Source organism: Tachysurus fulvidraco, chromosome 13, assembly GCF_022655615.1.
Source record: "Tachysurus fulvidraco isolate hzauxx_2018 chromosome 13, HZAU_PFXX_2.0, whole genome shotgun sequence".
NCBI classification, from domain to species: Eukaryota; Metazoa; Chordata; class Actinopteri; order Siluriformes; family Bagridae; genus Tachysurus; species Tachysurus fulvidraco.
This window is the reverse complement of record NC_062530.1, coordinates 14,977,357-14,993,763: the sequence shown is the minus strand read 5'-3', so window position 1 is coordinate 14,993,763 and position 16,407 is coordinate 14,977,357. Positions and strand designations below refer to the sequence as shown.

Genomic DNA, 16,407 nt, shown 5'->3' with positions numbered 1-16,407 from the left:
ATCATTCTCTGCACTCTGACCCTGAGAATTTCACTGTGCTGTAACGTATATGTGACATCTGTCCATCAGTATTAGAATGTGGTTAATGATAGTTCTGTAAATCACTCTAGCTAAGGATGACTGTCAAAAGCCAGAAATGTAGAGACTCATTTGACGCCGTTCCCACCAGTAAGTATTGCTGACCACTGGTTAACCCGATCACCCAGCACACGTGATAAAGGCACCTGTGATCAGGACCTAAGACTCGGATAGTCACTACTATGTTCTGGTAGAGACACGAGCTCAACCAGAGGCATCGATCATGGGTGTTTTCGTGATGTGTCATTTGCAAAAAGACTGCTTCTTTTAGGATAACGATGTGAGCTGGTTCTCTTTTTTTATGTAGCCAAGCTGTTACAATACAGTGTGGCTTAATCATAAGGCTTCCATGGAAACGTGCTTTCAACATCTGAGCTGTTGGATAGTGGGAATGGTGAGACGTGGGTTTGAGTCTCAGCTGTGTGCATTAGACCATTAGACCACTGTGTACATCAGATCCACCTGAAGACGTACTGCATTTATTAAAGGAGCCGATCAGTTATCAGAATAAGAGAAAATAAATCTTTTTAGTGAAGCTTAGACAGATAGCACAATAACATTGATGTAGCGAGCCAGAAGAGTCAGCTGTTATCAGGGAGCCAAGCCAAGTGCTCCGAATTTGAAAAATATAAAAGATGACATAATATTCTGAAATATCAGGTCATTAAGGCTCAATTCAGATAGCAAGTAAAACTACCGACCACATTCGATTTTCTTTTGTTAGGTTGTTTACACTATGCTTTCATGGTGACCTGTGTCTCGTATTAGTCTGTAGAGATCACGTTAACCCAAATAATATGTACAAAGGAGCAACGTGTCACATAATGTGCTCAAGCTGGCTGTTAAAAGACCCATGTGATTTTGCTTGAACAGAAATATCACCTCATTTATTTAAGCGCTATTGCCTCAATTTTCCTTTACTGTTATCCTCCGTTCTTCTATTGTTGGTAGTGAGAGATTATGATGACCATCGAATTGGGATGATGTCTTGTACATAGAAGGCTGTCACATTTGGGGGAAAAAAAGATTAGTTTTTGCACCACTTTTGCATACTTTGTAAACAAAACAATGAGATATTATGTCAAAATAAAAAGATAGCACTCCAACTATTGACTTCCACGTTATAATCAAAGATGAGAATGTTATGGGTGGTCTTAAGGCCTTCCATTACATAGCAGGTCAGTGGTATTATTTTTATTGAAGTGGTTAACTGTTGAAGTGTCGTAACTGATAGCAGCCTGGATTCAGATGGTGTGTAGTATCGGTTACAGATAAACATATGCTAGCTGCAAAGGCTGCCTGATTTCACATTGAATATAGAGACAATGATGATTTAGTGTCTCTACACTAACATTATTGAATGTTATCAGGCACCTCTTTGAGTGATTCAGCATAACAGTACGTGCTGTAGGTAGCAGTACAGACCGTGTGAGAGACTCACTTGCTCCCTGCATCACTTTGACAGTCAGTGTGACAGATTTCACAAAAATATCTGCCCTGCAATGCTATGAATGGCAGCTAGGCAGTGTTGAAGGAGACTTTCAGAGATATCTGTGCCCATTTTGACACACGATTGGCTTGAAGATGTCACACACACACACACACACACACACACACACACACACGCATGAACGCACACAGAGTGATATAACATGGCCGTGTTGTCTGTTTCAGGTGTCGGCAGTTTGTGGAGATGGTGAATGGTACAGACAGTGAGGTACGATGCTTTAGCGTCCACTCCCCCAACACCCAGGACAGTTATTCCGGTTCCCCAAGCCTTAGCCCCCGGCACGGAGCCACCAACCCCCACCTGCACAGCACAGGTGACATACAGGGTTTTTTTTTCTTGACACAACTCCTTCACATTAAGTTATTAGTGTGTGCACTATTATTTTGCTCAAACCGTTGAGTAGGTCTCCTTAACATACTTTATCTTAGGACATTACACAGACATAGGGGCTGCTTTTAAAATCTTTTTGGCATCAATGACAAAATGCATGGGAACTAATCTGTGGGAATCTCATTCAAAAACTATTCTAAGTGAAAACTGTATATATTTGGGGGTTTTTCTACTGTATACTCAATATGAGAGTTGAAAACATGCATAAAAATAGTAACAATGAGTGTTTAACCTCTAAACACCTAACACAAGTTGGTGGACAAGAAACCTTTACATCCCACATGTTGAACATCTCATTCTGTATTTAGTCCTAACTTTAATGTTAAAATAATCTCCATACTTTGGGAAGGTTTACCATTAGATTTCCTAGACTATTTTGTGCTTAACATTGTAGAAAATCTCACAAATGAATCAGATATCAACTTACTTTTGGCCATCGAGTGTCTTTCAGTCTTACGTTATTCTTTTCTTGCATTGTATATGAAATAAAATGCACTGGAGTTCATTTGGATGATGTGTAAATTTACACTTGTGTAACAATTTAGTAAAATTATTTTCAAGCAAATCCAAAATTGCAGCATGTAGCCTGTCACAGACATGTAGAGGTTTTTAACATTAGCTAATGACTTGCTACAGAGTTGTACCTGTGTTGCACTTTGCAGTGATTTTGCAGTGTTTGTCTCGTGAGCCCACAGCTGAGAGTGACAGTTGTGTGTTACTAATTGATGGTCACATACCTTTACCCCATGTGTTGGTGCTTGTTGTATAACAACATACTGTTCTAATGAAAATTAGACGATGGTTAAAAGCAACCTCGCATCGAAAGCATGTCTTGTCTTGGAGTAGTAATTGAGTAGTATTTGCTTTTTGGGTGTGCAGTGTGAACTGTGCACTTTATAACCATATTCCACATGTCCAGGAGCAGACAGTCCCACGTGCAGTAACGGTGTGACGGCTTCTAACAAAAACAAGGGCCACACCAAATACCCCGGAGCTGGCTCCGCCTCCTCTTCCCCTTCCTCCTCACCATCCTCCGTCAACTATTCTGAGTCCAACTCCACAGACTCCACCAAGTCCCAGCCACACAGCACCACCAGCAACCAGGAAACCAGGTAGCGCAGGAGCGAGAGAGTGGGCATAATGCACATGAAGTTGAAGCTTTCGTTTATGTGTTTTGATGTGTCATTCATTTGTACTGTATAGATTTGTCATACATTTGTCACACATCTGTGTGTGTGTGTGTGTGTGTGTGTGTGTGTGTGTGTGTGTGTGTGTGTGTGTGTGTGTGTGCACAGTGACAGTGAGATGGAGATTGAGGCAGAGCACTACAGTAACGGAGTGGCTGAGAACTCCTCCTCTCGCATCGTAAACGGCACCTACAAGCACCAGGAGATCATGCAAGGGGATGACAACAGTGTGGGAAATGGAGTAACAGGTACACACAAGTACTAAACTACTAACCAAAGGGTTTTTTAAATTCTTTGAAAATGTAGATAGAATTGGTATCAGTACAGTATTTTTGGGCCTAGTTTATACCATAACATTATTACACATTGTGTATAGTAGATACACTCACTGTGCACTTCAATAGGAAAACCTGCACATGCAGGCAGTTGTCTAATCAACCAATCATGTGGAAACAGCACGATACACTAAACAGTGGGATCTTTGTCTATAATTTGACTGTGGTATGGTTGTTGGTGTCACATGGGCTGGTTTGAGTGATTCTTATGCTGCTAATCTCTTACAAACTTTATATGCAACAGTCTATAGACATTACTTAAAATACTATGAAGAAAAAAAACACATCCTGTGAGCAGAGGGTCTGCATGAGGAAGCACCTTGCTGATGAGAGATCAGAGGAGAATCACTAGGCTGGTTTGAGCTGACAGGAAGTCAACAGTTACTCAAATAATCTCTCTTTACAACCATGTTGAGTAGTTCTAAAGTCACTGAAACTTTGGGCTGACATTTCCCAAAATGTCAGCTTTCTCCTCCAAAATCTTTAGCATGTTCAAGACTACATATCTGTCTGAGCTGCCTTTTTCCATAATGAGCAGTAAATAGTCCAAGTTAAGCTCTTGGTGAAATTAGATGCTGATCACTGTTGAAGCATTAGATAAAGAAAAGAGAGGTCAGGTGTCAGGATGCAGGATTTAAAAGCAAAACAAATGATTTTCATGAATTCTATTATGAATTGCATAATGTATTACAAATTCAATCTGCAGCATCTTAGCCACCTGACTCTACTTATTACTAGTAGTGGTTCATAACCAAGGGAAAGTAAATGGGTTTGATGCCGTTATTTAGACATAATGAAAATGTTTTTTTTTAATAAGGTATATTTTTGTTAATTTTCAGAGGACATAATAAAGTAGATAAATATAGTTTTTTACTTCAGGGCAGGGTGTGTTTCTTGTTTTCTTGTAAATTATGTCATTGTTAATATTAATTTAACTGTCAGCACCTAATATGACCCTGTGTGTGATGGCTGTGTGTGAAATTCCCGGCATATCAGCACTTTATGAAAGACTCTTCCCACCCCGTCTGACCGCAACAACAATGCCAAGTCACAGAGATCATACACATTCTTCATTCTGATGTTTGATGTGGACATTAACCGTAGATCTCGATCTGTATCTGCATATTTATCTACATATTATATTTTGCACTGTGGTGCTGCCACATGATTGGCTGATGACAAAACAGCACGAATGTGCAGGTGTTCCTAATAAAGTGGACGCTGAGTGTATATTTGATGTACACCTTGTCATCAGCCACCAGTGCATTTCTCTCACACAAAATGCCAATGACCTAATTAAATAAAGCGTGCAGGAATTTAGATTAGTTTAGGGTTAGACTTAAGATATCTAAAGTGCAGTAGCTCACACACAAATGATGAACGCAGTTTGTGCTGCATGGATTTACGTGTTAAGTGCATACGGCAGTCCGCAGCGTGCTTCACAGTGCATCCATGAACGGAACCACCAAAGAAAATAGAGTTAAAAATAGTAACTATAGAATAAAATATGATAGAGATCAAATATAATAAACATATAGTAAAATATACTGTAGTAATCTGTGGAATCCAGATACATGAAACATAATTTATACCAGTTTTGTTTTCAATTAGTTAAAGGTATAATACAAAGTTATCCAAACATGTAGGACTGCATTATTCTGCTGTTTTATTTGCATTTTTCTCAATAATGCTGTTGCAGCTGGTGCAGTTCTGAGGTATTCACCTAACCCTGATTCTGACTGAGGTGCCTTTAAATCAAAACAGCACAATGCTGTAAAGCAGCACACAGTGTTTTAGCTGCTGAAAGTTGATGATCATGAACTAACCTCCAAAATCGTACGATATTTCTGTGTGGTTCTTCTGCTTGTAATTTAGTTAAAGGTTCTCCGTCACTGTTCTTTTCTTTTGGGGGGGTTACTACTTAAACAACTCAAATTGTTTAGATTTATGATTAGATTATTTAACTGCAACTCAAGTAGTTTTATGGCTGTTATGGAGGTATTCCAATTAAACTGACAAGCACTCTGACCAGAAAACTTTAAATAATTTGTGTAGGTTTGTTTTACAGATTTGATCGTTTACAGCTTGATGAAGGGCCACTCTGTTTATACAATCTGAGATCTGATCACTGTCAGAAAACCTCCAGAATTGTCCTTGTCAATCTGATGACATTCTAGAAGTATTGTGTGTTGTGTTCATACACACGCACACACCTACACACACACACACACACACACACACACACACACACACACACACACACACACACTGTTTTATACATCGCCAATGCTGTCCATTCATGATGTTTAGATTGCATCTTTATTCATTCAAGACTTTTATCTTTTTTCCCTTTTGAAGATGGCCGATGCTTCATCTTACCCCCATCTCTCTCTTCTTCCTGGAAACAAGCTCTTCTGTATGCAGGACAGACCTATGCAGAGGTCTATAACGGTGGCTGGAAAGCCTTTTTAGACCATTTAAATCATACATAATCACACAATACTTCTAGAATGTCAGCACAGTTAGTCTGTAGTAAAGGATAGGCCACTTGATGCATCATTCAGCATTTAATTGTACTGCAGTGTGAAAAGCAGAGTGAATAGCATTAGCAGTCGTATAAAATAAATAAATAAATAAATATAATTTTGTCTGACCTTTTTAAATGAAAAAGCGCAAACCTACTGCTGACATGCACAAAGGAGATACTGAACTAAATGCAATGATCTATAACAAACACTGGTCAGGTTCCTTAAGTAAGGGCGAAAAGTTGTGTGTGTGTTTTGTGTACACACAGTCATGAAAAATTTCTAAATACATAAATATAAATATTCAGTTCTTTATTAAGAAATGCCAGCATGTCTGTTTCTGCCCTTTTTTTAATTTGTACCTGTAGATGAAGGTGATTTAATCGAATGTGAACAACAAAAAATCACTTTATTTTCACTTAGTAAACAAAAGAAATCAAAAGAAATGTGTATTTGATCTGAGGGAAAAGTGAGGACACCCTGTGCTCTAATAGCTAGTGTTTCCACCTTCGGCTGAAATAACCTCAGAGATGTTTCTTGTAGCCATCTACCAGTTTCTGCATCAACTGGAAGAACTTTCCCCCCACTCCTCAATGCAGAATTCTTTCAGCTGTGTGATGTTTGAAGGGTTTCTTGCATGCACAGTCCGTTTCAAATCGCCTTTGACTTGTTCAGTCCAGAATTCTCTGTTTTTAACCTTTCAGCGAGTTCTTGGTGGATTTACTGGTATGTTTTAGGTCACGGTCATGTTTCAAGATCCAGTTCTGCTTCAGCTTCATTTTTCTGACAGATGGTCTCACATGTTCCTCAAGCACCTTCTGATACAATGTAGAATTCATAGTGGATTATGTGATGCTGAGCTGACCAGGTCCTGCTGCAGCAAAGCATCCACAAACCACAACACTTCCATGATCATTAAAGTTATGCAGTTTCTATCTGATCGTAGATTCATGCACTTTGACATCAACTGTAGCTTGCTGTAGGCCCTGTGATGATATTTCAGGGTTTTTGGAGATGTGTGGTCTGCTCTCGGGGTGAATTTGCTTGGATGTCCTGACCTGTTTTTAAATGTTCTCCACTTGTAAAGGATTTTCAGACAGTGGAATGACTGATTTACAAATTCTTTTATAATATATTTACAGTATATCCCTTACCAGACTCATAAACAATAACCTTCTTCTTTCTGAAGGCCTCAGAAAGCTCTTTGGATCTCACCTTGGTGATACCTCTCACTTCAACTAAGAGCAAACCAAACTAAATATCTGAGGTTTAAATAAGACAAGCTTCTCTAAAACCTTCCTCTATAACAATGTTCTAATAATTTGCACTTGAGGTGATGAACCTGTAGGACATTTTATCCAATTTAAGTACAAATAATTGTGGGGTGTCCTTTTAGATTACATTTTACACATCATTAAACACAGACTTTCTTTTAGTTTTATTTGTTTAGTTATATTACTTGAATCTTCCAATCTTGTTCAAATGAAGATAAAATGTCCATATGTCCAAAAAAACCACAGGATTTCATGGGGTTTTTGCACATAATTGTATATTATATTTAATTCAAAGATCATATACTTAATACTACTTACTATAATATACTTACTCTACTTAATAGACCCCTGAGACCACACTAGTTATTACTCTAGTTCTAAATTATTTGAAGAATATATGTAGCGCTCTGTGGAAACACACTCATGGATTTTGCAAATGATCTGTGCCTAAACAAGCTTGTCTCGTATTCTTCCTCCTTTTAGAGGACAGCTGTGGCTCGAGGCAGCTGTGTGGAGGTAACCAGGCTGCTACGGAGCGCATGATCCAGTTTGGACGCGAGCTGCAGGCACTCAGTGAGCAGCTCTCACGCCAGTACGGCAAGAACGCTGTGCACAAGAAGATGCTGCAGGTAGTTAGTGAGGGGACTTACGATTAAAACTAAACCTTCACTAAAGCTAAGTGAACACCACATGAATTTTAATAACCCTTCCGCACACTGCACGACTTTTAACACTAGTGATCACTTGTTTGGTGGATGAAACGTAAGCACACTACACGAGATGATTTGGAAGTGTGTTTTACCCCCATGCTGTGTATAATATCTGACTGGAATTCAGACTTGTAGTTTGATAATCATGTACAGTATCGTTCTTGATTGCGAAGCGTTGTATATTGCTTATGCTCAAAAACATAGCTCTTGCTTTTTATTATCTTTAAATGTAGGCCCAGGCACCATGGCAGAATTCTGTCACTATTGTGTAAATTATGGAAAAATTCATTTTTATAAACATATCAAAAGTACTTTAGTATTTCAAAAGTATAATTACCAACTACATTGTGTTTTACAGTAGCTAAATTGGCAAATATTTCTATTATGGGTTTTTGTAGCCATTTTATTTTCCCAGCTCTTCACTGTTAAAGTATTTAATTTGTGTAATTAAATGATAATTTAATCAGTATTTTAAATGTGGAAATGCTGCTTTGTGTAGTAGACACTTAGAAATAAAATAAATAATATGGGCAAAGAGATGTGGACACCCGACAATCACACCATGTGTTTGTTAAACATTTAGTACAGTAACCTGTTTGTGGGATTTGTGTTTGTTCAGACGGTCAGATCGGGCACTGATCGCTGTTCTGCTTCATCCCAAAGTTTCAGTGGGGTTGAGGTCAGGGCTCTGTGCAGGAAACACTCGAGTTTCACTCCAATCTTGGCAAACTATGTTTTCAAGGACCTTGTTTAGTGCACCAGTGGCATTATCATGCTGGAGCAAGTCTGGGCCTCTTAGTTCCAGTGAAGCTAAATGTTCATTCAACAGCATACAGAGACGTTCACGATTATTGTATGCTTCCAAATCAGTGGCGAAAAGTCTCACATGTGGGGTGATTTCCACAAAACGTTGTCCATATACTGTTTAATAATGCAAACTGGAAAGTCTGCAATTATGTTGTTATGTTGACTCCAAACTCAGTGCAAATCTTTTACAGAATCCTGTTAAACAATCTTATTGCCTATGAAATTAATGCTTTGATTTGTGTGCGTGCGTGTGTGTGCGTGTGCGTGTGTGTGTGCGTGTGCGCGCGCATAGGATGCATTTAGTCTACTGGCATACTCCGACCCATGGAACTGCCCAGTGGGCCAGCAGCTGGACCCCACACAGAGAGAGGCCATCTGCTCTGCTCTCAACAGCGCCATCTTGGGTAACAACCTACACACACACACACACACACACACACACACACACACACACACACACACACACACACACACACACAGTCTTATGTTGTATTGATGTTTATTTAATATTTCAGTAGTTCTGGATAATTCTAGAAAGTGTTACCACCTTACAGCTCCAGGGTCTCCAGGTTTACCCCGAGGTTCTCCTCTAAACAAAAAATCTCTATTGACTATTCAAAGTTGACCTTAGATGTGAACACGTGAGTGTTTTGTGCCCTGCAGTGCTCCCACCCAGGGTGTATTTGTGCTTCACACTCAGTGTTCCCAGGAAAGGCACAGCTAGTGAAAATTCATGATTGGGAACATTTGATTATAGATATATCTGCTTAAATATCCTGAGCGATCCTGAATGATTTCAGAGAGCTCCTAATTTAACTTAAATATTTCTGACTAGGAATCTTAGCTCAGGAGTGATTAAGGACCAGGATCTCGGAGAAACTCTGAGCAAGGAAACTGCAAAGACTTATTTTAGAGAGGAGGCGAGCAGAGCAGAAATGTTTTCATTTCTGCCGCTATGGCATTTCGGTGCTGTGTCTGAGATGTAAGCGTATTTCTAAATGCCATATATATAAAATGGCATTTTTGTGCTGTGTCGGAGATGTTATCTCTAATATGAGTGGTCACAAAAATATATAATCCTTAAGCTGTAATCCCTAATCTGAAGCATTTTTTTACCTCACTATCATTATTAAACATTAAACATTTCTTCTCCCTTTTCAGCATTTTGTCATTTTCTCCTCTGTTAAAGAAACTCTTAAGCTCCTAAGGCCTTGGCTTTAAGAGCTGTTTTACAGGTTAAGATGCTTTATAAATAACTTTTATCTTTACTAAGATCTTCTCTTTAACTTTAAGGGGAAACGACCCACATTTCTAAGAATTTTCTTAGAGAAACTTTGCACTAAGAATTTCTTATGAATAAGGGCCTAGATGTTTAGTGAAACATCTGCTTGTATAAGAAATTACAGAATTTTCCAGTCCACTACAGTTTGGTCCAATCTGCTACACACTTAAAGACAGGATCTTTGGCTGGTGCATGGATCACACTCTTAAGGCCTGTGCTTATGGGGTCTAGAGCGAAACCTAAAGTGTTCCCCATGCAGCGACACCGAAGAACAATTTTGGGTGCTTGAAGTTTCATAGCAGTACTTACAAAGTTATTTATATCAGACATTTTCAAAAATTCAGGTAAATGACCAACTCTAGTACTGAGATTCACCTCTGTCTGTCTGTCTGTCTGTCTCTGTCTGTCTGTCTGTCTCTCTCTCTGTCTGTCTCTGTCTGTCTGTTTCTGTCTGTCTGTCTCTCTGTCTCTGTCTGTCTGCGTCTCTCTCTCTTCTTTCTCTCTCTCTCTGTGTCTCTCTCTCTTCTTTATCTTTCTCTCTCTCTTTCTCTCTCCCTCTCTTTCTTTCTTTCTTTCTCTCTCTCTCTCTGATCGTATTTCCAACAGAGTCTCAGAATTTACCCAAGCAGCCCCCCCTCATGCTTGCACTGGGGCAGGCCACAGAGTGTGTGCAGCTCATGGCCCGCGTGCGTTCCGGCTCCTGTTCATTTGCCAGAGTTGACAACTTTTTGCACTAGCCCAAGTCCAGGTGAGAGATGAAGCTTTCTGGCTCACACATACATACACACACTCTCTTCTCACACTCTCTCTCTCCTCTCTCTCACTGCTCTTTTCTTTGTAAAGCTCCATAGGCCAAAAATCATATGTACTGTATATGTCATTTCATTCATAATACCTGGATGCACCTACTCTTGTTAAATAACAAGCCTACCTTTATTGGAACTCCAGTCCTGTCGGGTAACTGTTCCAATGTTGTCTTGAAATGGCTCCTGTCAATTGTAACCCAATCTTCAGCTGACTGGATGCAGTGTACCTAGAGTTTGTGTGTGCCTAATTCAGTGCATCACCTGCTGTTCTAAATAATCTTCCAGGTTTATTACATTGAATATTACACTTTGAAAGACACTGTTGCAGCTTACTTTGGCTCATTTTTATGATGGAAGTTACAGTGCAATAATACCCACTGATCTCAGTCAGAATACAGACTGTTCATGTAAAAATCAGAAAATCATTAAACCAATTAAGGCCAAACTTAATTCACTTTATATGCAGTTTAATAATCCCTGAAATAGAAGGAGAAAGTACCTTCAAGAATAAAGGGGAACCAGCAAGCATGGGTGTAAATTTCAAATGGGGGGGGGGGGGGGGGGGGGATAGAAAATTTCTCATGAGCAATTTTTGAAGGGGGACACAAATAATACAGTCTAATTGTACTTATAAAGATTTTTATTGTAGCATGGAGATGCGTCATTATGGTTATTTTCAAAGTTTTACTTTCTTTGAATAAAAACTATCATAAAAATAATCACAACAATAAAAACAAGGAATTAAAAAATGTTTAAAATTTTATTTAAAATGAATTAAGACACTTAATAACAATAGTAATTGATTATACAAAAAATACAGTGAGGTCAGTTCGGACGTAGCACAGTGATCATTTAGTAAATGCACAGCTAAACAATATGCTAATTGTGGCCATTAATGTTAAGTTAACATTATGCCAAGTCGTCCCAAATAAAACAATGCATGGGAAACGGCTTTGGCGTGTTCGTTACAGTGCACTATGCAACAAGCTATTGTAAACAAGCTAACGTTAACTAAGTAATATTTTAATTGCTAATATAGCAGATTTGGAGAATGACTTAGGTAATCAGCATTTTTGCCACAACTAATTTATGAATGAATCTGCATCAACTACAATCGCTTTATTTAAAGTGAATAAAATCCCCTACTTAATGAAGTTGAACATTAATTGAGCCGCAGCCACACACCTGACTCGTGTGTGCAGAGTAGGTGAGATGTACTGGGAAAGCAGGCAGTGGGTCAAACTACTGTGAGGAAGGGGAGGGGGAACTCAACTGTTTGGTCTTTTTCTACTTACACAATTATTTAGTTATACATGCATATATTTTTCACAATAGAGAGTGCAATATTTATATATATATATATATATATATATATATATAATTTTTCCCATGCCAGCAAGAATAAAGTGAATGTTGACACTGGATTACATTTAATATCTATGGATATAGAGGTGTGTCTGCAGTGTCTTGTTTAGGATTCAGAAAGACAGTTCACTAGGAGTTTGCAATGAGAGAGACTTCATTCTGATCGTAAGCATAACCAATGTGCCTATTCAAAGTACACATTTCAGTCCCCTAGTGCTACATTTATCCAGGTGTGTAACCAACTGACATTGTACAATAAGGTATCATCAAATGGTGGAAACGCACTAGGGTTGTTTTGTTTTATTGTTTGTTTTTTTTTCTTTCCTGATGTTTCACTGTAAGTGTGTGTGTGTGTGTGTGTGTGTGTGTGTGTGTGTGTGTGTGTGTGTGTGTGTGTGTGTGTGTGTGTGTGTGTGTGTGTGTGTGTGTTTTCCCTCAGGCAATGATCAGGACAGTTATGAAGAGGACTTTCCAGCTTTCTGGGTTGCCATGAGGAACACACTTGTTTGAAACGGTGCATTCACTTGCCGCAGGCAGTTCGGATGAGAGATGACTCGTAACATGGAGGAGAGGCTTCTTTTTAATTTTAGTATTATTATAATACAAACTGTGTGACACTATTTAAAGGCAATTAATTATTCTGTTCTATTCTAGTCACTTTTTTTTATTTTAGTTCCTATTTTGTCAGTTTGTTGTGCTCACCTTGACATTGAACCAGAATTCCCTTCTTCGTTTTTATGGGTGGATTCAGTGCATAGCGTTCCATTCACACAGCATATCACACAGCATAACACATAGCAGTAAAGCCTTCTTCAAATTCAAAGAAGCAACACACCTCCCTATTCAGAACTCAGGTATTTCCTATACGTGTCATTCAGCATGTAGAAGGAGGTATTGCTGCAGCAGCTAGCAGTACTGTGTGACTACTCAGTAAGGCTTTGCTTATATACAGTATGAATATCAAATGTAATTTTACTGGCTACTACACCGCAGGTCTGTTTTGTGCAGAATTCCCATGCGTCTCGCCTCCAAGCTAATAGTTCACCTCAGGCACCAGCACTAGTGTTTTTATTAGATGCGAATCATACAGACGCATTGCAGACCCAGACTTTCTAAGAGTTTTTTTTTTGTTTTTTTTTAAACAAAGCTCGGGTCTCTCTCATTTTAAAAAAGGCTCTATTTTAATGATGATCTTTATAGAGTACACTTCAGAACTGATGTAAATCTCCAGCTTTTATCGTTTTTTTTTTTTGTCAGCTTTATCGAAATTTAACCTTAAGGTGTCTGTGTGTGGCTGCAATGAATAAAAATTAAAAAAAAATTTTTTTGTCAAAGAGAACCAACATTATAATTTCATTAATATGACTGCAGCATTAAAGCTTGGACTAATTTGTTCCACTAATTCCTACATTTTGTATCCACTAGGATAGTGTTGATGAACAGCTTTACTCCAGTTTACTGACTCCATCTCTACTGATTGTGTAGTTGTAGCTGTTAGACTGATAATGCCGACTGTTGGAGACGCTGTACTTCAACTATTATAGAGCGGAGGATTCGTAAAATGAATGAGGGGTTTGGGGTTTCGGAGGTTCTTTTATTTTCTTACCTCTTGTTTTTTTCCCCATCACACAAGCTTTGTTCTTTCCTTCACATTTCTCCTCAGTTGTGTCATTCACTGGCTCTCGCTGTCACGAGCTGTGACAATATCACTACACACAATACTGACTTAGTCACTGCAGGACGTGACCCAAGCGTTTCTCCTTTCTCTCTATTAGGTCAGTATGCACTCGCTGTCCACTTGATTAGAAACACCTGCACATTCATGCCGTTATCTAATAAGCCAGACGCATGGTGGCAGCACAGTGTGTACATTCATGTAGATACGAGCCTGCAGCTTTGGGTAATGTTCACATCTAACATCGGATTGAAGAATTAGTTAGCGTGACTTTTATTGTGCCATAGTTGTTGGCACCAGAATGGCTTTTTTTCCTGAGGATTTCGTAATGTGCTGATTTTACCGTGGATTTTCACACATGACCGTCTCTAGTAGACTTTACATAGAATGGTGTGAAAAGCATGGTAGGAATGCCAGATTGGTTTGAGCTGCCAGGAAGGAACTGAATACAGGAATCTAAGACATAAACTCGTACAAACTGTCCAATTTCAGTGCTCATGAAAGACTAAGATTGTTGTTCTTGGCTCTGACAGGAGTGGAACCTGGTGTGGTCTGGTGCTGTTGTAGCTCATCCACCTCAGTGTTTGATGTGTTGTGTGGTCTGTTATTTCTCAAACCAGTCTGTCCGTTCTCCTCTGATCTCTCATCTGTTCACAGTATCTATTTGGTTTTTCATACCCGTCTGTGTAAACTCTAGAGATTGTAGTGTTAGAAAATCCAAAGACTCAGACCAGCCCTTCAGTTATCAGCATCCATGCCACAGTTCGTCACAGAGATTGCACTTCTCACATCTTCGTTCTGATGTTTGGTGATGAACATTGACTAAAGCTCTTGATCTGTATCTGCATTGTGCTGCTGCCACATGAATGATCCATGTGAATGTACAAGTGTTAATAAAGCTGTGTGGTAGTGAGTGTATACAAAATGTTGCACAAATATATCGTTTTTATTTTTTCTCACTTTTTTTAATGTTCTCTGGATTTCTGAAACACACCCCAGTTTTTTCCTCAGAACCATCCATTTCTTCAGCATTAATCACAGTTCACTCACTGCAAGCCACCATATGATTGTTACATCCGTTATTTTACACCTATATGTTCTGTTGTTTTTGGATGTATTGTATCGTATTCTCAGTTATACCTCACTCAGATGGCAGACATCCCTGTTCACATCAGAAGACGCAGTAGTAGTAGAGACTTCATAGCCTGCATTTGGTCGGACTTCTCTGGTCCGAGGGTTCAGAACTTTTCATGAATGGTCCAAAATTTTGTTTCTCCTCTTTGGTCATGGAGTAAACCAGGCCTGCACATATTAGTAACTCATCCAGCTTAACCTAGATGAGGCTTGTTAATCAGGTGATGAGTTAAAGCAGGCGAGTTGTGAGCAGGGAAACTATCCAAATGTGCATGTGGTGCTCCAGGACCAGGACTGAGAAACACTGTTCTAGAGGTTACATACTTAATCTTTAAAGTCCACCTGGTTCAAGCATAAACATGAGCTAAACGCCAAACTGTGGTTCACAAAACAGTATACCATTCTAGCCACATGTTTTTGATGTGTTTGTCCCTTAGGTCATACTTTGTGCACTTTCCAATAGTGTGTTCATTCAACAATATGAGTTGTCTTTTCTTATGACTTGATGATCCTGAGTGGTGTTGCATGGAGACATCGTGTGTAACCGAGCTAGATCGAAGAGCTCATAATTTTACTGATCTGTACATAGTAAAGCCTGTGTTTTAGGGGTGTTTTTTTAATGGCAAACCAATATCTGCAGGAGCTCATCAGTGGTTATCCACCCATTTTAAAATGGTCGTACAGAGAGCTGAACTGTGATCAGGGACCTACTCTATTACTCTATACAAATGAAGGAAAGAATTGCGCTGATATCCTCCTAGGAAATAATTTGTCCATTTTTGCTTATTCGTGTAGTGGCATCTCTGCCTCAGATAACGAAATAGCAGGACAAATAGAACTAAGCTGAATACAACAAGCTGTGCACAATTTTACTTCTGTTATTATTTCAAATTTATTTGAGTTTTGGTTTTAGCCATTGTGAATTGAATTAGCCTCTACTTAGCATGAACCTTTAAATATGTTTTAAAAACAAAAATAAAAAAGGAAAACAATAGCTTAAAAAGAAAAAAAAACATACATATGTACTGGCAACATGTTAAAGAAATATTGTACTCATTTAATTTTGACAGAATTATTTTTATTAAAATACATCCATGAGCATATGTTGGTTGTCTCTTGTGTTATTTTATATGTCTTTTTTTTTTGTATGCAACAAAATAGCACGAATAATTCTTAGTTTTTTTTTCTATGCACATCAAGTGAAAGAGAAAGTTAGGGTGAACAATTCAGCAGTTTATAAAGTGGTTGTTTTCAGAGTTTTTGTTCTTTTCTCACTTTATGGTCTTGGGCAATGGTTCTCAATGATGTGGTCAAAACAAAAAAGTATAT

The 16,407-nt window shown here is 38.7% G+C and overlaps 1 protein-coding gene across 2 annotated transcripts in view; it reads left to right on the top strand.

Annotated features, from left to right (window-relative positions):
- The window catches only part of ranbp10 (RAN binding protein 10), a 59,377-nt gene extending 43,196 nt beyond the window's left edge, over positions 1–16,181 (top strand). Inside the window, exons 9-15 of one of the 2 annotated variants that reach the window (XM_047822327.1) lie at positions 1,753–1,901; positions 2,904–3,090; positions 3,274–3,413; positions 7,783–7,928; positions 9,109–9,220; positions 10,705–10,846; positions 12,709–16,181. In XM_047822327.1, the coding sequence (XP_047678283.1) occupies positions 1,753–1,901; positions 2,904–3,090; positions 3,274–3,413; positions 7,783–7,928; positions 9,109–9,220; positions 10,705–10,835 (865 nt within the window). In that variant the 3' untranslated portion in view covers positions 10,836–10,846; positions 12,709–16,181. Of the gene's footprint in view, positions 1–1,752; positions 1,902–2,897; positions 3,091–3,273; positions 3,414–7,782; positions 7,929–9,108; positions 9,221–10,704; positions 10,847–12,708 lie in introns of both variants that reach the window. The other variant, XM_027161361.2, reaches the window with a different exon arrangement.
- The last annotated feature ends 226 nt before the right edge of the window (positions 16,182–16,407 follow it).